The following is a 23,053-nucleotide window of genomic DNA, read 5'->3' as shown; positions in this document are numbered from 1 at the left end:
GGAGCTGTTAGTGGAGCTACTGTCATTGCTTTTGTCTGTAGCAAGGCTCAACTCAGAGCATCTTGCAAGACATTGTGCCGTGCCCAGTGAAAGCTGAAAATACAAGAGTCACAGCACTTTCTGCATCAACCTTTTCCATAAGTCCTTCTGGTGTGTGAGGAGTGCAGTGCTCGAGGTTCTCGTTCTGACGTGAACTAGTGAAGCTTTGTTCCCATCTCCTTCCTTCCAACAATTTACATTTAACAAAATTATGAGTACTTGAAAAAGAGACAGGAACTTATAAAACACCTCCTTTCCAATGGGAAAGTATTTGCACAAGTGTCCTTTTGAAAGACTATGCTAGGAACTGTGAGAGAATAATTTATATGTGAACATAAATGGTAACGTATCTATGGGCGCAACGGTCTGAGATGCTTCAGGTTATGTGTCTGATAACGATGCACTACTGCAGTGTATAGTGTTTCAACTGTTTCTTCCTTGAAAAGTGCTAGTAATTTAGTTATATGAATTGGTCTGCAGTTCCACCAGTGTTGCCACTGGAACTGGGTTGAGAACAGAACATTCCTTACAGTTCTGAATCTGAAGACAGCTAAAGACTTGAAACAGGATGTTGGATGCAGGTGCAGCGAAAAGAAGAGCAAGCAGAACTGAACCATCTGTACTTCTGCTGCAGTCTCTCTCTCTCAACCCTTTCTTTCTCTTCTATCCCCCACACACTTTGTTTTGCTTAAATAAAAAAGGGGAAAAGATGTTGACGGTCTTTTTTGTAGTTATTTCATAACTTTGGTATTTGAATTATTTAAATTCAGTTTTTCTTTAGCTTGTTCTCTCTTGTGTTAAGGACATAGCAGCTGATTTTGCATGGGAGAGCAATGTCTTCTAATGACTAGAGAAAAGGGATTTGGTGTAGGGCTTTCATTTATGACACTCCTCAGAAATTACAGACTTATTTTAGATGTTGACATGTAACATCCCTTCACTTTCTGCTTCTCGGGGTCAATGGCATATGTATTTTATTTTTATCAATAGCTAGATGTATAGACCCTGGCTGTTTGCATCTTTTTTTTTCTCTACCTTCCCCAACATGTGAGCATTGTTGACTAATGTAATGTTTTAGTTTCTCAAAGTCTCCAACTATCTTCTTTTTAAATAAGTTTCATACATGCTTGCCTCAGTCACCATCTATGTATGTTTTTCTATTTCTCCTTTTTTTTCCAGGCTTATATGCATCTTCTAGTACCTTTAAAAATACTTGCTCTTTGTTATGTGGTCTCATATACTTGGGTTTGGTAGTTGTGTAAAGGATGTCATAGAAAAATAAGTACTAATTGTAATTTCTACAATTTGAATATAGTTAGAAAGTATTGTTTGCTTCATTCTGATTTTCCTTCTATTTTACTTGGGTTTTGCTTCATTTTAAAACATGCTTTATCTTTTAGTTTTGCTACATTTATTATTCTCCTTAAATTCTTCATTTAATTTCGTGCATCTGAGCTCAACCAGATTGGATTCTATTGTCTTTTTTGACACTACAGTGTACTGGAATGAATATAGCTATCCCACTTGTCTTCTTGATTTAGACAAGGTCAAAATTAACAAGTCATATTTCATTTTGAAAGCATATGTATGCAATTCTTCAGTCTTACTTGGCATATTTCCCACTTTAGTGAAGATGGAAAAGGTCTTTGTTTCTTTCCTTTAAAGAATCTTATTAGTTTTCTCCTCTTTTGTGAAGCAATTATTCCTCTAGTAGTAGGTGTTTTCTGTCATTTTATGTTTTACTTCTAAGTTTAATCTGGTTATTTTTTAAAGAACTAAAGTAATACTCAGAATTACTTTCACCATCTGTTTCCAGAATCTGTATTTTTGTTTTGTATTCGAGGATGAACTGTTTTTGTTATGTCAGTGATCAGTTGAGAATGACAAGATTTTTTTCTTACAAGGATTCATAATTTAGGACTAAATAAAACAGCCATATTCTCTGTGTCAGGTTATACTCTACTGCAAGAAGGTGAGACCCATGGAAAGGAGAGAGTCAACATTAGCACTCAAGTTGTATTGCATCATAATTGCTGTGAGAGACATAGTGTAAGCTGGTATTTTACCACGTCACCTACCTAAAAAGTGAAGTTGAGGTGGCTAAGTTTGTAGTTCTGGGAGCAGATCTTAAGTCAGATACATGTATTGCTGTTTACTGTATTCCTTTGTGATGCATGTATCTGTGTTATCATTTGTGTACTTCTCTGTTTTAACTGGTTTGTGGTCACAAAAGCACAAAAGTACTAATGGTTGTGTGTTGTTGGAAGCTTACCTACTTTAAACTCAGAACTGCTTTCCATGGCTTTATATACATGGAAACTCTTTAAGAAATGATAAGTTTTTCTTCACAATCATAGTACTGTTGTGCAAATGTGTGCATTTTTTTTGTGTTTGAGAGAAGCCTTTAAGTTCCTTACCATCAGGCAAAGAAGCAGTTGCTATCCTTTTGTCTCTGTGGTGTTTTGCAAGCCCTGTTTTTTTTTTTAATGTTCTGTAGCTTCCAACTGTATTACTTCTTCCACACTCCTACCATCTGTGTTCTTAAGACCTGAAATCAACATTTTGTATTAAACTTGGTAATTACCAACTTCTTTGCTATTCATTCCCCTCCCTTTTTTTTATCCTCTCCAATATTATACTGTGCCTTTCTCTGCACATGTTTTTCTTTCTCTTTTTTATGTATGCCAAAACCATTGACAAAAATTTGCTTCACTTGAGAAGGGAAGTGGTTGCCCTCAAAGGGAGCAGTATATGGGTATGGAGCTCTTTTATAGGGTGGATTACAGTTTGTTTCAGGTCTTAGGGATGATGGTCAGAGAAGAGGCAAGTGGATGTCATCCTGGTGGGAGTTGCTAGACCATCCAGTATAACTCAGCACTGGTAAAGCCACACCTAGAGTACCTTGTCCAGTTCTGGGCTCCCCAGCAGAGAGATGGAGCTACTGGAGACTGCAGGGTCACTGAGAGGATTAAGGGACGGGAGCATCTTTCATATGAAGAAAAGTCTTTGAGAGCTCAGACTTAGCCTAAACTTATTAAACAAATAGTATTGAGTCATCATCTTGAATATTAGGCATGGCCAGTTTACCTCAGAAGCTGTGGAAAGAATCTAGAGAAGGGCACCAAAATTTACATGAACCATAAAAAGAAAAAAAAAAATCTAAAGAAAAATTACTGGATTGGGGCTTCTTAGTCTACCAGAACTAAATTAAACATGAAGAGCAGCAACTTTAATAACAAACAAGTGCTGTATTTCATACAACAGGCAACTAACCCATGGAAGTTATTTGCGTACTAATAGTTAGAACTAATGGCTGGCAAACTTCAGCTGATACAAATAGAAGATGGTGGATGCATATATAGGTAGTAGCCAGAGTTATATGAAATAGACTGCAATATTTATGAGAAATAAAAATCCCCCTTTTCAGTCTTCTGCCAGCTAAACTAACTAGAAACAGGCATCTTTTATTTAACAACTTTCCTACTAATTGGTTATTATGTGATCTTTCACAAGCCGTATTCACATGATCTGTTCCTTGTAAATATTAAGGGTTAGTTCAGCCTCTGATTTTATCTGATATTGTTACCATATGGTTCCACTTACATGTGTCTTGACTGCTGAAAAATATAGTATCTTTGCTTAACATTGAGTTGCGTAGCAGAAACACCATCATCAGAAATCCAGCCATTGTTTAACAGAACTTACAGATTTTTTTGTGACAACTACAGCTGCTTTTCCTTTTCTTACCCAAGTGCATTCACAGTCATTTTCTATTATAGACTTGCCAACTGTTAGAACATCCTTTCAGTTTGGTCCCATTTATCACAATCTCTGAATGGTAGTTGGATAAGTGGAAAAATTATTTGTAGATAGGTAATGGAATACTTGAACAGTCAGCAGTATCAGTATGAAATGGAGAAACTTCCTCCTTGATTTTCATACTAGAGATACGTGCAATTTCATGTAAAAGTGTTTTTTAGATGGGTAAAAGCTAAGTTTTATAATTGTCAGCTGTTATTTTACAGGGAGAGCTCTAGCTGTAGAGAACTTCTGACATAATCAGTTCCCAGATCATTAGGCAAAGTATTGAACAGGAGAATCATTGTTTTGCATCATTATATAGAATTTAGTCATACATTAGTGCAAGCAGATATTGTTAGTTTCTGAAGAATGTGTCAGTCAAAAATTAAACAGTCCAGAGGCTGACAAAACCACATGAAGTAGTAACTTCTGTTCCCCTTTTTAGTGTGTTGTCCATTTTGCAATGGTAATATTTTTTTTAGAAAGCATTAGTAAGGGCAAAGTACATGGCTTTTAATACTACTCTCTGCAGCCATTCTGAATTTTCCAATGAGGATTCCTGGCTGTTTGGCTTAATGAGAAGCCTGCTCTGGTGTGATGCTAAACTTAGCCTCAAGAACAGAGAGTATCTAACTTGGCTTTTAATATGTCTCAAGCTATCAACTGCTAACAGAGGAGTAAGGCTCCTTCCAGCCATCATGGAGAATAATTGTGGTGGCTAATACAATAGTTTTGTGTTTAGGAAAGACGATTCCAGAAATAGAGAGTGTCTCCTCAATACAAGCAGATCCAGAAGGCAGTGCAATGCTCCATGCTATGACATCCATTTAAGATATTTTGGCACTGATTGCAATCTAAGGTTTAAATTGCATGTAAACAAATCTAAGCCCTTATCTTACGAAATTGCAGTGTTTCTGAAGGTCATTCTGTCCAAATGAGTGGTTGTTTCAGATATGAAGCATGAGCTGTGGTCAGTTGCACTAGATTGCATAAAGTGACTTCATTGGGAGGACATTAAGAGGCTAGAGGCATTGAAGACAGAATACAAGGACTGACTTAAGCACCTTTCTTTAAAAAAAAAAGATTGGCAATTGGTTAGAAGAGAAATGTGTGCAAGAGCACTTTTAATTTTATTTTTAATAATGGTGTAATAGATGGTGATTTGATATACTTCCCTTTAGCTTTGAAAATGGTGAAACACTCTACTAATTTATTTTTAAATTCCTTTAGCATCTTTTATATCTTGACATAGGACATATGCAAAGAAAGGGCAATTTATCTAGTCTTCTCTACACTAAGGCAGAATCAACAATGTCTGGGTATTTTGATAGATGCTATCCAAAAGGATTTTTGATGTTCAGTGTTGGAGAATTCACAGCTTCTCCAAGTTTTCTCTGCAGTGTCTAATCTGAATCTGTCTTACTGCAATTCTGACTATTATTCATTGCTCAGTTCGACATCTACGTGGAGAGCATGGAGATTACTGGATTAATTTTACAATAGCCTTCAAACATGAAGCCAGTAACCCACTCCTCATCTCCCTGTTTCTTTGTCTTGAGAAGCAGGCATTATTAATGCAGTCTTAAATCTGTGCTCAGCCTCATTTCTCTACTTAAGAGTTTTATACAAGTTCTGAGTTGCAGCAATCAAAATTGAATGTATCACTCCATCTCAAGTGGTAAGTAACACCAAGGAGAGCTGAACTGATTTCTGTGTTTTTACACAGTACTCCCATTTATCACTTCCAGGGTTGTGCTCACTTTCTTTGCAATTTTGTAGCAAGGTTGATTTACATTCAGTTTGTGATCAGCCCATGTGCTCGTAAGCCACAAATACTTTTCTACAGAAACATTGCAAAGCCGCTTAGTTTTTTCATTTTGTATTTCTCTACTCTAAAAGAGTCCAAAACTCGACATTTGCCACTACTGCAATGCTCTACTTATCCCTATTGTTCCCAAAGTAATTCTCAAATCCATCAAGAGAATTCTGGATTTCAGTTCAAAAGGTTATAGGTCCCCTGTAGGTTCTGGGTTGCATCTGCCCAGAATGTGTCCATATGAGTATCTTAGGGCACCCTAAGGCATCTCAAAAAACAATTGGTTGTCTGTGTGTAGACCATAGAGTTGTTCTGAGACTGACTTAGTCTGGAAGTCCTTAGCTCTATTTAACCCCTTCTTTGGGCATAGGTGATACACGTGTGCTGCATGCCTATAGCTAGCACATACAATTTTGTACTTATTCACTGCTCTGAAATCTGTCTTTTAACATTTCTGAAGTAGATTTATAACTTGACGTTAAACAGGCAAGTCTGTCAAGCTCAGATGATTTGAATGCAGTTAAGTAATATTTATTCTTGCTTGTGCAAGGATGAAATCTTACCCTTTTGCCTTTTGTTGCTGGTATGCACCATTTTGTTGCTGGTATCCCAATGCAGCAGATTTGTGATGAAAATGGATGCAAAAAAGGAAGTATGAACATAAATTTTGCCTCCATATCCCTCTGTTATTACCCCTGTGTCTCACAGTAGACTTTTTCCTTCATTGTCTTGCTCCTAATGTACTTAAGGAATTATTTCTTCTGGAGTTAGATGTGCCCCTTGCCAACTGTGTCTGGTTTTGGCCCATTATATCGTGTTCTGCTATGGTATTTTTTGCTTAGTAAGTTGACCCTATTTCCATTCCCTGCATGCTGTGAGAACAGTGAGGTTCTAACTAAGACAATGTGGTTGCATTGTACACTCCCCATTATTTCTTTGCAGGAGGCTTTGCGCTCGGTGTGGTCAGTATTGTTTATTTAAAGTACAGAGAGGTTTCTTTAACTCCTTTTTCCCAGGCATCATGTTCTTGGGGATCCTCCCAACTAATTCTGCATTTATGAAAGTATTACTACTTAAAACCTTTTTTTTCTATTCTGTTGCCATTTCTTCTTCTTTTTTATCCCCAAACAAGCTTTTGTCTTTTGTATTACTATCACTCGTATGAATTATCAGATATCCATTTTGCCAATTAAGTCAAAATGTTGTCAACTAATTCTTCCCAGTCCTCCTACGTACCATTTGTAGTTCTTGCACTAGTGTTCAACCATCAAAGACTGAGATAAATGCACCACTGTCATCACAGTGGCCTCTTCTTTAACATGTCCTTTTATAAATAAACTTGTTTTGGCGTGGTCCAAGAACAGTATATTTTATTTTATTTTATTTTATTTATTTCATCTTGTTTTGTGTTGTTCTGTTTTATTATTTACCCATACTATTAGGCCATGTATATAAATAACATCACACATACAGCTCACACCTATGGTCAGTGTTTTCCATTAAGATAGTTGATATCTGTAAATAGTTATTGCTTACATCTGTATTTGGGTAGCTAAAGTGATCTGAGCAGGTAGCCTATTTTAAAAAATGGGAACATTACATGAGAAGGCAGTTCACTCCTGTTACAACATGAATCACCAAGCTTGGTGAGATATGTTTTTTGAGAAAGACTCTGTGGCAGGAAGAAATAATTAATGCATCAGACTTCATGATCACCAGTTGAAAAGTGGTGGAAATTTATAGGATCGACAAACATGAATGTGGACATAGTTGGCTCTTCCAGAGTGCTGATACAGAGTATGTAAATTAAATCTTTATTTCCGTGTACCTGGAATCAAACAATTCTGCTTCTTGGAGAGAGTTCCCCTTAATATCAGAGATTTGGGGGGAAGGGGGCAGGGGAGAAGGAAGAGGAGAGGGGCGGAAATACAGATACAGGTCTTCTTTGTCACCTGTGAACTTCTGCTCTGTGATTGTCAAGAGTAAAATGAGCCAGGCCCAGCATGCTGTCTAGCCAACTTTTCAAAGTGTTTGCCTTCAGAAAGTCAGTTGCTAAGGTTGCTGCATCTTCAGATGCTACATTTGCACTGTACCTTCATCACAGGTCAGTTTGATGCTGGTACACATTACTGGAGAACAGCATTTCATCTATGTTACAACACAACAGTGGAGTCTCTCTACATGCATAAATAAAATGTAGGGTTTTTTCTGTGTGATGTAAATGCTGCTAAATTTTTCAGTTTTAATATTTGGAGGCTTTAATGAAAAAGAGTCAAGATTTATTTTCTCATACCTTTCATCCTTTGAACATAATTCTTTTCACCTACCTTTGGGGAAGTCTGTGAGTTATAGAACTGTTCTTCCTCTGAGATAAAATATAAAATTATAAAAGCGAATTAGCAGCAGTTTGTAGAAAGTGTATAATTACTTGAGTGGTACTGAACACTTAATTTGAATGAATCTTCTCTCCCTAATTTTTTGGTTTTGTATTGTGAGGTATTATGGTCAAATGGCGTAAAGTTCACACATAAGCTTTCACGTAGGAAATATGTTATACTACACAGGAACTATATATTGTAGATCATTAGTAGTTTTATAAATACGTTAGGAGACTTTTGAATCATTTGAAGGAGAGATAGAAATAATAGATTTGCTAATTCCTTTTCTTCAAACATTCTAGCCAAGATCAGGTAAACTACAGTACACCCCTATGCAGTACTTGCTGTATTCCTACTAAACCACCTCTGTGCTACAGTTGAGCTACAAAAGTAATCTCTGCCTTATTGTCAGAAGAGAATTTTCAGTGGAACTTGGAGGAAAATAATTGGAGTAGTTGTTCATAGAAAGATTACTCAGTTTCTTTTCATAAGAGCTTTGACATTTGCTTTGTAATGCAAACACATGTTGGATTTTAGCGGATGTGTTTTGCAGTTGGGTGGTTTTTTTGTTTGCTTTCCATAAAAAGAGGAACTTCTAAAAGCCATTGTGAATTCTGCACAGAAGCATTAATTAGAATATATAATTCTACTACTGTGTATAATCAGAAAACAGAAATTTAAAGCTCAACAGAATAAAGCATAAACTTTCCAAGAAATGTGTTTTTGTTCCAGCTCATTAACACACTGTCTCTGTTGGACAGCATTTTTTAAACACCATAAAAATTAATAGTGTATTTAAGAACTGGTTTATTGTCATGTTTCTTCAAATCCTAATTTAGACCTAGTGGTTAATTGTGCTGTCTCTATCATCAGAGCTTAGTGAATAGATACACCCTTTGGCTTCAAAATTTTCGATTTTCACTTTAATTTTTTGTCTTAGGTGAAAATGCATTCTCTGGGTGAGGCAAGAAAGGAAGATTTCAGTAGAGGTTGTTAGCTAATATGCTAGCTCTTAGTCCTTCCAAATTTAACAGAGCAAAAAAAATGTCAGCCTGATTTCACATGACTAGAGTACTGAGAAAATGACTAAACCACCTTTGTTAGAGTTGCTGTTTGCGATAGACTCTTTCAAAATAACTAGATGTAAAATTGCTCATTTTGTGTCTGTTCTAACTGGTTCAAACATTTTTTTCCCTGTTTAGAATAAAAAATAGCTAAGCGATTGAATTTCTTGTTAGTTTAGTTTGGGTTGTTTTCCTCATTTGGTAGTGTATCTGCTTTCTGCTTACTATTTCAAAATTGACCATTTTGAAAATTTCTGTCTCATTCACTTTAGATCTTTGGCAATTACGAGTTCCTTTAGCTTTTTTGTCCTTGTACTTTTCTCTTTTAGCTTTAACTGAGTGAATAAATTCTCCCTCTTCCATTCCCAGCATAAGTTTTCTTTGATCTCAAATTTCTGAGCAAATTGGGCAAAGTCACTGAGACTAGCCATTTCTTTATTTCCTGCATTTTTCCATTGATATCTCTTCCCTTAAATTATATGGATTAAGTCTAGATGATGATGACTTCCCTTCATAGTGTTTCAACCTGAAATGAATCTTTCATATCAGGTCAAAATAAATGGATGCTTCTCTAATTATTTAGTGGGTTTCCATCTTCTGTGTCATTCTATGCTCTTCTGTCTAGGTTTCAGCTGTTCCAGCTACTTAAATCTTCCATGAGTTGTGTGGTCTCATGAATACAGGTCTCGGGAAAGATCCTCCCTCCTCTGCCACTTCATCAAAGGCAGTGACTATCATCAAGTCACTTGAGTGACTCAGGTGACTTCTTGAGTTTGCACTTCTTGCTTTTCTTAACCTAAGCATATTTAGCGTATTTTCAATCTTGTCAACATAGTTCCCTAATACTTGTAAACTGTTACAGTTAATACCTAAAGTGCTCAAATGCAATGTGCATCTGTTTTCCGATACAGTCCACAAATGATTTCCTGTTCTATTGCTAGCTGACCTATACTAATTTTTCTTCTTAGATAACCTACTGCAATCTTCTCATTTTCCTTATCTGCTTCTGTTCTCCTTTTGTTCCCTCTCTGCCCCCTACCTTCCCACCCCCCTTTTCTTCCACAGGTACAAATTACTTAGTATTTTTTCTGGTCCACAAGAACTAATGAACTTTACCTATGACCTTCCTAACATTTGCTTTCTGTTCTGAGGTTCTGTCCTGTGATTCTCTCTCAAGTGGACTACTTACCATTTAAATTTGGTTGAACCTCTTTCTAGCATTTAGCTTGGAGTTTGCAGTTTCTTTTTCACACCTTGTAAGAAATTGTGCACCCAAAAACTTGGCACTTTCTTCCAAACATATTAGCCAATGAAATAAAAGATGCAGTAACTTTTCCTACAGAGCTCACTTTTCTCATGTCCTTACAACAACAGGGTTACAACAAAGTTAATATAGTTCTTCTTGTATTCACATGGTAATATCACTTGGCAGTCTTCGTAACGGTCTTGATTTATGCAGCATAGTGAAATAGCTCAATCACACTTGGCTACAGTTTCATGTGATATTTAATGCAATCTGAAAGTGGATTGCTGCTGAAAAGTGGCATTCTCTTTTCACCTCTTGTGGTACATTTCAACTCTGCATAAGATCTAATAATTATATGACTTAGGATAAGTTGATCATCTTGCTGATTTAACAGAAAATTATTGTCCACAAATTTTCTATGAGATTTGTTGATCTTGCTGTTGACACAGATAGACTGTTTGGCATCAGCTAAGCAATGAATTTTCAGGAGGACCGTGCCTTTCAGAGGCAGCTTACAGTTAAATAAGGTTAAATATAATAATAACAATTTCATGTCTGTATTACTCTTTCCAGCAACACACTGTCAGGCTTAGATATAAAACCTTGAATTTACTGAAGTTAGAAGTAAACCCTATGCTGACATGTGTGGGTGTTTCATCTTCTTTTATGTTGAAACTGAAGGTAGCTTCAGCACCTTTCTTTGAGAGCAAAGAATTGCTTATTTAGTAACTTGTGACTCTTTGTAACTTCTTTTCTTACCTTTTTTGGAAATCGTGTAAGTGCCATCTTCAACCATATACTGATTTGTGTATTCAGAAGCAAGAGACACTGCTGTCTAAGAAGCTTGCTTTAATATATTAATTCTGGAATTTAAATATTTCTGGAAAAGTTTGTGCAGAAAGAAGCTAATGGGTCATACCAATTTGATTTATGCAATAAGTACATTTTCTTTATGGCCTTTGTCTTGTCTCGCTGATTTTATTTTCTTGCTGCTTCTTCTTCACGTTTCACTGTCTCTTTCCAGCTTTTCTCCAGTTTCAGCATTAGTCATAACCTAACTGTAATTAGTATGCATGTGTTCCACAATGCATAACATAAAGAATGTAGAATTATATATCCACCCTACTCCAATGCAAATCCTATGATTTGTTGGCAAAAAAATGCCATATAGCAGGAAATCACAAGCAGCAGTATGTAGGTTCATATCCTGCTGAAGGACCCTGGTACTATGCACATAGTGTTCTCTTGCTGTAATAGAATGCCTTTAGGATTGCTTGTTTTTCAGAGTCCATGCTTATCACTCTATTTCTTTTTTTACTACTTCACATCTTTCTGGTTTACTCCTGTGAGATGATTGTGGGACAAGATGTCAGCTGGGCAGTGAGCAAATTAGCAAAGACTGTTCTGAAAGCAGGGCCAGTATTGTCAGTGAAATATAGAGCTCAGCAAGGGAGATACAGCTAAATATCATTTAATATTACTAACATGTCTGCTTCTTTCTGGCTCCTGTTAGAAACAAGCACTGAGGATCAGGGGATATTATGCAGTTGAAACGTGTTAATATGCTGGAAAATGTGCTGGGTTTTATGCTAGATCACAAATGGTGTTGTCAAATATTTATCTCTTAGTTACCTTAAAGGACGTAAAATAATGAGAGTGTTTGTTCTAGCAATGTTACCTCCTCTCCTGCTTCCTCTCTTTCTCTATTTTTTAGGTTGTTTTTATTGTCTGTTTATTTATCATGCCAGAGGCGATACCCGCTGCTAATTTGTTTTATATAATTACATTTTACATTTACTGGGATTCTTTCAATAGTGAGGCATATCATCACAACCTGAAAATAATCATTAAATGTTATGGTAAAAGGAAGCTCAACAGTTGGATATCTTTAAAAGTTATTGTAGAAAACACTGTGATTAAGACTTTTAATGGTTCTTTAGCATTGAATGTCTGACAGATGTAGAAGGTAAAAATAATTATAATGTTCTTCCACAGTTTTAACTGTTGATGTCTATAAAATTATGTGTATAGATGGTTTTAGTTTTAATGCTGAATTTACATCAGTTATTTTGTTAAGGTTACCTGTTATCCACTCTTCTGCCAGTACAGCATATTAGCTGACATGAGCGTTATGTTTGTTTAGAAAGAGCAAAGTTGCTGTCTTTATTACATCTAATTAATTTGTTTTGTACCGTATTCCAGGCAGATGCACAAGTACAATAATGATCTTGATTTTTGATTGTGTACAACAGCTCTAGACATAGGCTCAAGACAGACGGCTGTGATTAAAACACATCAATCAGCTGTAAACTGAGTTATATTCAGTGATACTGATGACTAAAGAGAACATGCTGCTGCTGGATTAGCCTACTTGCATTTACAGTAACCACTATAAGAAAATTCTGTTTTAGTAGCAGTAGGGTATTTCTTTGTTTTTCCCACTCCCTAACCCTCCCCATTTCCCTTAGTTGGAACTCTCATTTTTTATGTAATCTTAGCTGGCACTATTTCTGACACTATCTTCTGCTTCCATCGGCTTATTTTCTAGATGGGAAGTGATGGAGTTCTGCGCCTCAGTAGTTCCGCTCTAAATAATGAATTCTTCGCGTATGCAGCACAAGGGTGGAAACAGCGATTGGCAGAAGGTAACTGTCTACTTGTTCTCAGATTTACCAAAGGTTAATTGTTTTTATGAATGACATCCCTGTTTCTACATTTGAGAAATACTCCTTGAATAGAAATTACTACACCAATAATTCAGCAAAATTGCTGATTCCATTTTTAACTTAGTGTATGCTTTTACAGCTTGCTGTGGCAGCTTATTCTGACAGTTTAAAAAGAAACAAAGCTTTTTCATCACCGCCAGCCTTGGAAACATAAATGCATGCAACTAAATCCCACCAATATACTTCTAAAATACTGATCTCATATAGTAATGTCCTGGGTTCAGCTGCAACAGTTTTATTTCTCCTTCTTAGTAGCTGATTCAGTGCTGTGTTTTGGCTTTAGTCTGAGAACAATGCTGACAACACACCAGTGCTTTTAGTTTTTGCTAAGTAATGCTTACTTCAATCAAGGGCTTTTCAGTTTCAGCTTAAACCATGACAAGTAAATTAAATATTTCTATGTCACTCTCACTTTTGGTTTTCATTATTTTTATTTGTTGGATGACTATAGCAGAAATCACTGTGTGTCATCTTTCTATCTGTAATTTGTAATTGCCCATATTAAGCTAATCCTTGACAGCTTTTATTCAATATGTTAGTATTTGTTTTTTAGGCGAATTTACACCAGAAATGCAGCTACGTATCAGGCAAGAGATTGAAAAGGAAAAGAAAACAGAACCTTGGAAAGAAAAATTCTTTGAAAGGTTTTATGGTGAAAAGTAAGTATTGTAGCAAATAAAAGCACTTTTTTTATTATTTTCTTTTAGGAGGAAATGAAAATATAATTCTCTGCTTCACATAGCACAGTCATATGCTGTAAAACTTAATAAAGCAGTTATCAAAGGCAGTCATTGCCCAGTATATGAAGTTGTGGATAGAATTATAGCTGCGTGTCTGCACTTGCATTGCAATTGCATTTTTAAAGGTTCATAACTCATCCATAAAAATTCATTCCAAGGAGAGCTTAAGACACAAGGCCTAAGCATGTGAGTATTTTTAATTAGCTTTTAAAAGAGAGCATTAGATCAATTGTCCCCTCCTGCAAAATATAAATACAAATTGTCCCCTCCTGCAAAACATAAATACAGAGACTACAGCCTAGAAGACCAGTGGAGATAGTTCTGTGGTGTGTTTTTATTTATTTTATTTTTTTTCTAAGCTACTTGTAAATTTTCTAAAATCAAATAGATTTTTTTTTATTGTTTTATTTTTTGACTGACTCCCTTTGCTGGAGTGGAATATGTGACATAGGATAAACATCAACTAGAGACAAATGAAAGTGACAATGACCAGTCTAATTTTAGAAGTGCAATGCAAAGAATAGATAAATACCCTTAACTGACTAAAATTAATGGGGTAGTATCACTGCAGGTGCATAACTGGGGTAAGTCAGCACAATTTCATTGACGATGATACAAAGTTAGCATTCTGCAGCACCTGAAGATTCAGTTCTTATATTCACGGTTTTCTTAAAATCAGAATTTAAGGAGATTCACATCTTGGTTTAAATTCAAGAACCTTCCTTATAAAATTGCTTTAAAAGGTTAATCCATCAATACCTAGAATTACATCTCTCTTTTTTTAATATTAAGTATTTAAAGTATTAATTATTACAAATTATAAGCTAATTATTTAAAAGTTAGATTTTTTTTTAAATTTTCTGTTATGTTTTAATGGAATTTATGCATAATACTTAGGAGACAAAACTGTGCCATGGGAACCATCATCACAAGATGTCTTAGTTTTGTTCATAAATATTTTTTACTTAGGAAATCCAGGTCACAGGGAACTCTTCATATAAGTGATTAACTTAAAAATTAAGACATTAGCTCAAGTGTTTCTGTAGTAACAATGCTACTTCTCACAGTTTACTGCCTTGGACCACTGGGAAATGTATTGAAAATAAGTCAGCAAATGGACAGACTTTTTTATAGTCAAGTGCTTAATTTCTTATTTAACAGCTTTGAGACCTCAATGTATGTAGTCTAGGTGTTGATCCCTTTAGCATCAAAAAATATTAATTAGGTTTTTAAATAAGGAATATAGCGGCTTTTCACTATGCATGTCAAGAGAAGAATAAGTTTAGTACCAGCAAAGCATGAGTACTTCACTCTAACTGAAGCCTCTTCGTCAGTCACAGATTGCTGTCACATGTACAGAGAATGATACTCATCATTTTACGAAGCCAGCAGTCCTGCCGTGCTAGCTGAGTGCTGGGCGCTATAATGGTTGGCAGATAATTATTTAGTCTGCAGTGATACATGTCATTTGAGTTGATAGGTTCCTGACATCAACATTGTTATGCAAAATGTCATATTACACATAATTTCCATTTTGACTACAGTATTGAATCTGGGCTGCCCTGCCCTTTCCCCAGCTTGTGTTGTTTCCCTTGCATTCTTCTTCCTGGCTGTTATGTGGTCAGATCCTTCTATTTTGCTGCTTGGGCAGATTTAAGTATTTTTTCTCATGTACTGACTGAAAGTTAGCTTTTGCTATAGTTTCCACCTTGTTTGAGTTCTCTCACCTCTTTTCACTTTGGTTTTTCAGTTCGCTTAAATTTTGTCTCTTTTCCGCTATGTAGATTGACTGAAGCTGCAGATTTTGAAAGCTTCCCGAGCTATTTCTCACATGCCATGCCTGCAAAATGGCTTTCTCCTTCAGTCAGAATTGCTTACTTTACAGTCAGTGTGGAATTTTTGCTCTGACTTTAGCTAATTTGATCTTTTAATACTCCATATGTAAATTCAAGTTTCACCTTATATTTAGAGATGGACCATTAATAGATGCAGAATCTTCGTAAACATTTTTACACACTCCTCAGTTCATGGCATTCAAAGACTTTAGAGTGCTTCTTCCATGCTGGCTCTGTACATTACGTTTCTTGTATTTGCTCTTATCTGTACCCAGGCTGTTTATGATGGGACTGTCAGCTGTAGTTTACTTCCATCCATTTATGTTCTCTTTCCATTTCCTTATGGTTGTTTATTTGTCCTCTTTCTGACTTTCTTTAAATAACAAAAACTTCATTCTGCTGTCATTTATCTAGGATCAGCTAATGCAAATTGCCAGAAATCCACATTCTTCTGGCTTGTTGCCTCAGGATAGCAACTGTTATAGTCTGTTGTCTCAATAAAATTTCTTTTCCCAGTCTTGAGAGAGTTAAATGTCAGAATAGTACTGTCAGCTCACAAAATCAAAGTTTTAATTTTGGATAGACCTCCTCTAAATTTTATTGCTGATTTAATCCATCCTTTTTTTTTCTTTTTTTTAATTATTTTTTTTTTCTGGTATTACTTTTCATAGCACTAGAATATCATCATCCATATGTCATTGAGTAGCTATTTGGGGTTTTTTGGTTTGATGACTGACTGCCCTTTCTTTACCAGCTGAATCTTGTCCTTAGCACTTTCACTGGTGGCTCTCTACTGCTGTCCTGTTTTTGTGCTATTTTGTGAACTTCGGGTGTCTTTTTGTCTAAGGAAGAAAGATCAGCTGTTCATCTTGCAATCTGAGATTGCCTTAAGCATGCTGATCTCGAATCTTCTTTGAAAGCCTTTCTCTTCACTGCAGTGTCTTCTTCAAGATGGTAGTATTTCCAATATTGTAAAAAACGATTGAGATTCAGTATATGTTTTTCTGGCCTTAATCCTACATAATCATATTTTTTTTAATTCTTCTTTCTCTTCAGGGTGCTACTGGAATGCACATATTTGTGCAGTGTCCATGTGACAGTTGCATTCGGCTTTACCCATTATCCCATCCTTTATTTCTTTGCTGATTCTCATTCCGAAAGATAACTATCAGGCAATATCTTTTTGTGATGTAAGCCACCTAGAGAAAATAAACCACTGATTCAGTTTTCAGTAATGCACTGGATTTCTTTTCTTCTCCCTCCTCATTTTCTTGAGATAACTTTTGCTTGTTTGCACAAGGAATTATAGAGGAAGTAAGTTACTCACTTACACCTAGGTAAATTAAATTTTACTCACCTAAACCTATAACCTAAACTTCCACTATATAAGGAACCTATAGCCTATATAGAAGAAAGACACAGCTTCTGAAATACAGTCAATGTAGGAGATGTAAATTTGCTTTCCTGAATTGCTCTCTAGAGGATCTTTCCTCAGCATATTGATGTCACAGGGTAGGGAGATTTAATGCATGTTAGGTGAGTAGTAGTAGGTAATACTAACAGTTACCCTAAAAGTGCTTTTTGGGGTACAAATTCCAGGCTGGGTATTTCACTTATAGCTATGTCTGTAATGCATCTGTTCAGTATTTTTTAAATGCACAACCACAGGTTTGTATTTGTTATAAGTTTATTCTGTATTTCCATAAACATGGGCTTTGTGATCTCTGTATCCTCTGGTTGTACCTTGACAAGCTATCTTGCTTCTACTATATCTGTATATCTTTTATGCTCATTTATTTCTGTATTATTCTTTCTTTTCTGATTAAAATAAGAACAGAGATCAAACTTCTGTTAATTAGATTTGAAGATCCTTAAGACCATGAAAATTCTTTTAAGGTCTCCAACCAAGCTTTGTGTGAAAGTGTTATGGAACTGCTGATGCACAAAGTTTGGAAAATCTTACTAAAGTTGCTGAACACCTCTACTCCCACAGTCCATAGAAAAAAATGAGGGTGTCAGAGTGCATACTTTTTTTTAATAGCCATTTTTTTTCAGCCCTCGAAATTTGGTTTGTTTTGGTTTGTTGGTTTTTTTTTTAATTCTACTGAAGTAATAAAACTTTTTTTTTTAAAGCATTATCTTCAGGACCGAAGGTAAAAAAGATCTTTAGAAGAGAAGTATGCATAGAAACAGTTCCTTTACTCTTCATCTCTGAGAATGAATTCATAGATTATAAATATGTCTTTTTAGCTTCTTAAGAATGTTAAACTTCTAAATTATAATGAAATCAGATTAATAGTATCTACATCAATATGTTTATTTAGAAATAGTTTTTATCTTAATAAAGCATTTTGCTTGCTGACAGAAAGGAGCAAAATGACACAAGCTGTTATCCAAGATGTTTATAATTGACTCTTGACTTGTAAAATAAAGCTGAAGTGGAGTTATTTTGATTTTCATAAAAAAAATTAAATTACTGTCAAATTACAAAACCAAAATGCATGCTTTCCATTATTAATTTCAGATGCAGCATTCAAGCCATAGTGCTGGCTGAGTTGACCCTTAATTCAGATGTAAGAGGAAAAAAATGGATTTCCTTTAGAACTGTTACTGATGAAGATAGAGTTGTGCATTTCCCCTGCAATGCATGCTGTAGTAGTACTACAGTGTTGTGCTGGTATTTGGAAAAATAAAATTAAACATAGTATGAGTGAGTAGTGGTGAACCTGTCTACCTTATTTTTTTGTTTCATTGAAGTGCCAAATACTTAAATAATGAATAACAGATTACTTATTTTTAAAGCACTTAAGTTTTTTTTGAAAACGGGTAAGAAAATCTGTGTAGTTAGGTTTCCAAAATATATAAAATCATGTAGAAATCAGTCAGACACCACTTAATTACTTTAAAATAAAATATGTTGGCAAGAAAGATGATCCTGTTCCTTTATCATGTCTGTGTTGACCTTTTTATTTGTGTGTTTTAGACTGGGGTTGTCACGAGGGGAATCAATGAAACTCACTGCGGTGCAAAACAATGATGAAGATGAAAGCAATTCTCTGTGTGGATCTTCTGTCACACCTGGTCCTTCTAAGCAAGGAACCTCTGAGGACCAAGAAGAGAAAGGTGCTAAAATTCCACCCTTACCAGAGAGAGATTATTGTCCATCTCTTCCTGGTATGGAACAGGTTCCTGCCAAGGATCTAATGGCAGACTCAGAGGATATACTGATACCTGAAGAATCAGTCATTCAGGAGGAGATTGCTGAAGAGGTTGAGACAAGTATTTGTGAATGCCAAGAGGAGAACCACAAAACAGAACATGAGTTTTCTGAAGAGTCAGTTAGTCCAGCTGGCACAAGTGAAGAAACAGAAGCAGTACAGCTTACAGACAGCACTGAGTCCTGTGTCACAATGAATGAGGTAACTGATACTGTATCTCACATTGAAATTAAAGTGGAGTTGAAGTCAGAATGCCCTCAGGAAGAGATGTCTGTTGTGATAGATCAGCTGGAGGATTGCGTATCACCAGCACGATCAGCTTCATCCACAAACTCTGTCAGTGATACAGCAGAGAAGGACTCTGAGTCTGCAAAAGAGCTAATTGCACCAGAAATGCAAAATACTGCTGTGGAAGGGTCCTTGTTCACTGGTGGAGGCATTGCAGTAGATATGGAGCTTCAAAGTGACCCTGAGGAGCAGTCATCTGAGAATGCCTGTATTTCTGAAACTTCCTTTTCCTCTGGAAGTCCAGAAGGACCCTGTGTTTGTATTGCTTCTCCTGGAGGAGACACTCAGTCGACTTCAGAGGAACCCTGTACTCCAGCATCTCTTGAAACAGCTTGCTCATCCGAAGTGTCCAGTACTGAAAACATTGAAGGTGATATTCAGCAAAAGGCCAGTGATGAAAACTTGCCCATACCTCTAATGTCAGAAATCTCTCCAATGTCCACCTCACCTGTAACCTCAGAAGCATCTCTGATGTCAAATCTACCTTTAACATCTGAGGCATCACCAGCTTCTAATTTACCATTAACATCAGAAACATCTCCTATGTCCGATTTGCCTTTAACATCAGAGACATCTTCAGTATCTTCTGTTCTTCTAACTTCGGAAACATCCATGGCAAACAGTTTGCCTCTTCCATCAGAGACATCTCCAGTTTCCAATTCCCCGAGCAATGAAAGACTTATTCTGCAACAAAGGAAATCACCATGTTTGTCAGAAAACTCCCTTCCCACTGTGAAAGAAGAAAGCTCTGCCATTCCTAAGGTGCTTCAAGAAGAAAATCTTGTTCTTCAGCCAAAGCAACTTCAGAGTGTCCCTGAAAATATGAAAGTTGGTCCACTAACAATTATACCTGATACTTCAGTATTGGAAGAGCCCCAAAACAAAACTCTCAGTGATCAGCCATGTAAGTCACATTCTGAAATAGATAAATCCTACATTGCACCCATCCCAGAACACTCTCCTCCAGAGGTGATGAAAAATAAAAATCACAGTGTTCAACAAAGAGGTGACAAGAAGGGTACACTCTTGCCATCAGAAGTAGCTGTCGAAGTACCAGTTGGCAAAAATATTGAATTGCTTCCATCAAAGCCACATGATAAACTATATACCTCATCTCTAGAGAAAGCTACGTTCTCTGAAGCATGCAGAAGTAAATCTCACAAGCTAACAGGCAGTACCCAAAGCCGTCTGGAGAATTCACATTCTTCCAAGTCATTAGAACCCACAAAATCACCTGAAGTGAGGAATGAAAGTAGAGACCCAGAAATCCCAAAGAGGAAAACAGCAGAACAGCACAGTTTTGGAATCTGCAAAGAGAAGAGAGCTAGAATAGATGATGATCAGCCTAACCGAAGTGCTTCATCAACGAGTCCATCTGAGAAAGAGCAGCCACCCAGGGAAGAGCCCCGAGTTCCACCCCTTAAGGTAAAGTAATGAATAAACAGGCTGGCTTAGAAACTAAAAGTTTATTATCTTGCTCCTACTGACAGCATGCAGACACAGTCCATATTTTCTGTGGAGGTATGAGGGGTGTTAGTTTTGATCGTTTCACTTTACTATTACATTCCTACCATGCCAAATTACTTTTGATATAAATATACCTATAGTTGTTCCATCACGGTCTTTACTGCAGAACTGCTTTTGTGTGAGGGGAAGTTTTCCAGGACCTATGGTTCAACCTAATTCAAGAGCTTCCCCATCTTTTACACAGTGCTACTTGGTTTTTTTATTGCCCAACTATATCATCCACTTGTTCTCCTGCATATGACTTCTCCAGCAAGCATGAATAACAAATGTTACCATAACCAATACCAAGAAAAACACCAGTGCCTTCATCCACCAAGAGAACCTATAGTCAGAATAGTTGGAGATCCCTTTGCAAGCCCAGGGTTTGGGGTAGACTGAAGTAGAAGATTTCACTGTAGACCTGGCTATCAGGGGGAAGTGTCTAATTGATATATGTATGCATATCTTTGTTACTGGCGAAGCAAAAGGTAAAAAACACACACCAACTAAGCAAACATTTTTATGTGTATCATTCTGCTGTGTAAGAAAGTGGATTCCAGTTGAAAGCTTTTTTATTTTTTCCTAACAGAGAAAACTATAGATTTAGTTATATATAGGCTCAGCATTTTGGCCCTTTTAATTTTGTACATGATGACATCAGCTAAGGTTTAGATCCAATTTGCTGAACTTAGGCTATTGACTTTGCAATATTACTTCCTGATTATTCAGAAATGCCCTTTTCTGCATTTATATTTAACTGCTGTAGTCCCTGAACATTGTTAATATGGCTGGGAGGGCAAACAGGCTAACTGTTTTAATCACTAGTGCAGGAGCATATCTCAACTAATTTATTTTTACGAGCGGTGATGCAATTGCAAGTTAGTCCATTCTGAGTTTAGTGATATTCTTTCATATTTGGAAGGTCTCTGACTAGCCTAATAAATTCTAATCACTCTCTAAGCACAAAGGAAACTAGATCGCTAGGGAATAAAAAAGGTCATGACTATAATAATAAAAATAATCAAGCACTTAAAGCTTTAGCAGTTCTGTTCATGCAAAGCAGAAACTGAAAAAAGATGTTACTGAAACAGAAAGCAAAATGTTTTGAAGTGATTATGAGTTTGTGTTACTCGATGTTCATATAAATGTTAAAGACTCACAATATTAGACATGACTGTTTATTTATAAACCAAAAAATTTAACTGCTAGAAAAAGTGAAGTCATCCAGCCCTTCAGACCAGCATAGAGTTATATGGTTATATATGGTTATATAAATGGTTATATATTACAATGCCATTTTAATATTGATTTCCACTGATCTCTCATGGAAAATCAGATGGTGTTAGTCTTGCACAGTCTTAAGAGCTGAATCTCCCTGAAGCCTCCAGCCAGTGAATGAGAATACTGAAAGATTGGCAAGCATTTTGAAAAATAATTTTGTACAATCAATTCTAGTATGGCTTTTTGTGTAACAAACACTTGGCTTTTGGGTTATCTCACAAAAAAAAAACTATCCTTGGTAATAAAAAGAGGAAGAGGAACCCCAGGTCTCATAAGTCATTCTGCTATACAACTGTCACTTCCCATCATATCTTATAACTACTTTTTCTACAGATATTACCTAGGTCTTTTCTTAGTTCTTTTCAGAAGAGAAGTCACAGCGTTGACCACCAACTCCTCTTACTGTGGCCAGCCAGTAAACATAGGTTCCTTTTAAGAAATACTTTTTTTTTTTTTTTTGCCAACCTTTGTGTGTTCTGAGAGAGTGTTTAAGTTATAAAGTGGTCCCAGGACTTTAACCTCTAATCCTGAAAACAGATACGACTAACTGTAAGCATACTAAAAATGCCGGTGATTTTACAGGTTATTATTTTGCTTAAAGTTTTAGGTATTTAAAACTTTAATATTTGCATTTTTAATAACTGTAGGTTTGAGGATTTCATTTTTGATATGCAGTAGTATAGGAGGTATCCCAGGGATGGACTAAAGTAAGTCTCTTAAAATTGCGAATGAGAAAGGGAAAAGTGTATCCTTTGGTGATTCACTTCTTTTATACCACTATTCTAAAGTGCTCTGTGGTGCAACATGAGAAACAGGCTCAGTGGAGACACTACTTCATCCTATCTAAAGGCAAGATTTGTTGTCTGGTATGTGAGAGAAAGGCAGGCAGTTCCTAATGTCTTAATCTTTGGAGACCAAGGAGGGAAAGCACTACATGGTCATTATTTTTTCCACGCATTTGCTTTTTTCCAGTGTCACTGCACTAGGCTTGTTGATCTTCTCAGTTAGATACACCGCGTATAAAACAGGTCTGACAAATTGTATCAGATAAGCGTCATCTTGTCATCCACTTCAATCTGTATTCCTGTGAGTCGGATCAATGTAAGTAGGCTAAT

The 23,053-nt window shown here is 36.2% G+C and overlaps 1 protein-coding gene across 6 annotated transcripts in view; it reads left to right on the top strand.

The window, feature by feature from the left end:
- Positions 1 to 23,053, top strand: part of ASXL3 (ASXL transcriptional regulator 3) — a 125,212-nt gene that overhangs the window by 93,069 nt on the left and 9,090 nt on the right. For 5 of the 6 annotated variants that reach the window (XM_061448571.1, XM_061448570.1, XM_061448572.1 and 2 more), the window contains 3 exons: positions 12,893 to 12,989; positions 13,624 to 13,729; positions 18,629 to 20,576. In XM_061448571.1, the coding sequence (XP_061304555.1) occupies positions 12,893 to 12,989; positions 13,624 to 13,729; positions 18,629 to 20,576 (2,151 nt within the window). Of the gene's footprint in view, positions 1 to 12,890; positions 12,990 to 13,609; positions 13,730 to 18,628; positions 20,577 to 23,053 lie in introns of those variants that run through there. The other variant, XM_061448575.1, reaches the window with a different exon arrangement.

Source organism: Pezoporus flaviventris, unplaced genomic scaffold (assembly GCF_033815535.1).
Source record: "Pezoporus flaviventris isolate CSIRO_AGI_PZ_B2104156 unplaced genomic scaffold, CSIRO_AGI_Pfla_v1 ptg000007l, whole genome shotgun sequence".
Classification (NCBI taxonomy): domain Eukaryota; kingdom Metazoa; phylum Chordata; class Aves; order Psittaciformes; family Psittacidae; genus Pezoporus; species Pezoporus flaviventris.
The sequence above is the reverse complement of the archived record's forward strand: the minus strand, read 5'-3'. Positions and strand labels throughout refer to the sequence as shown.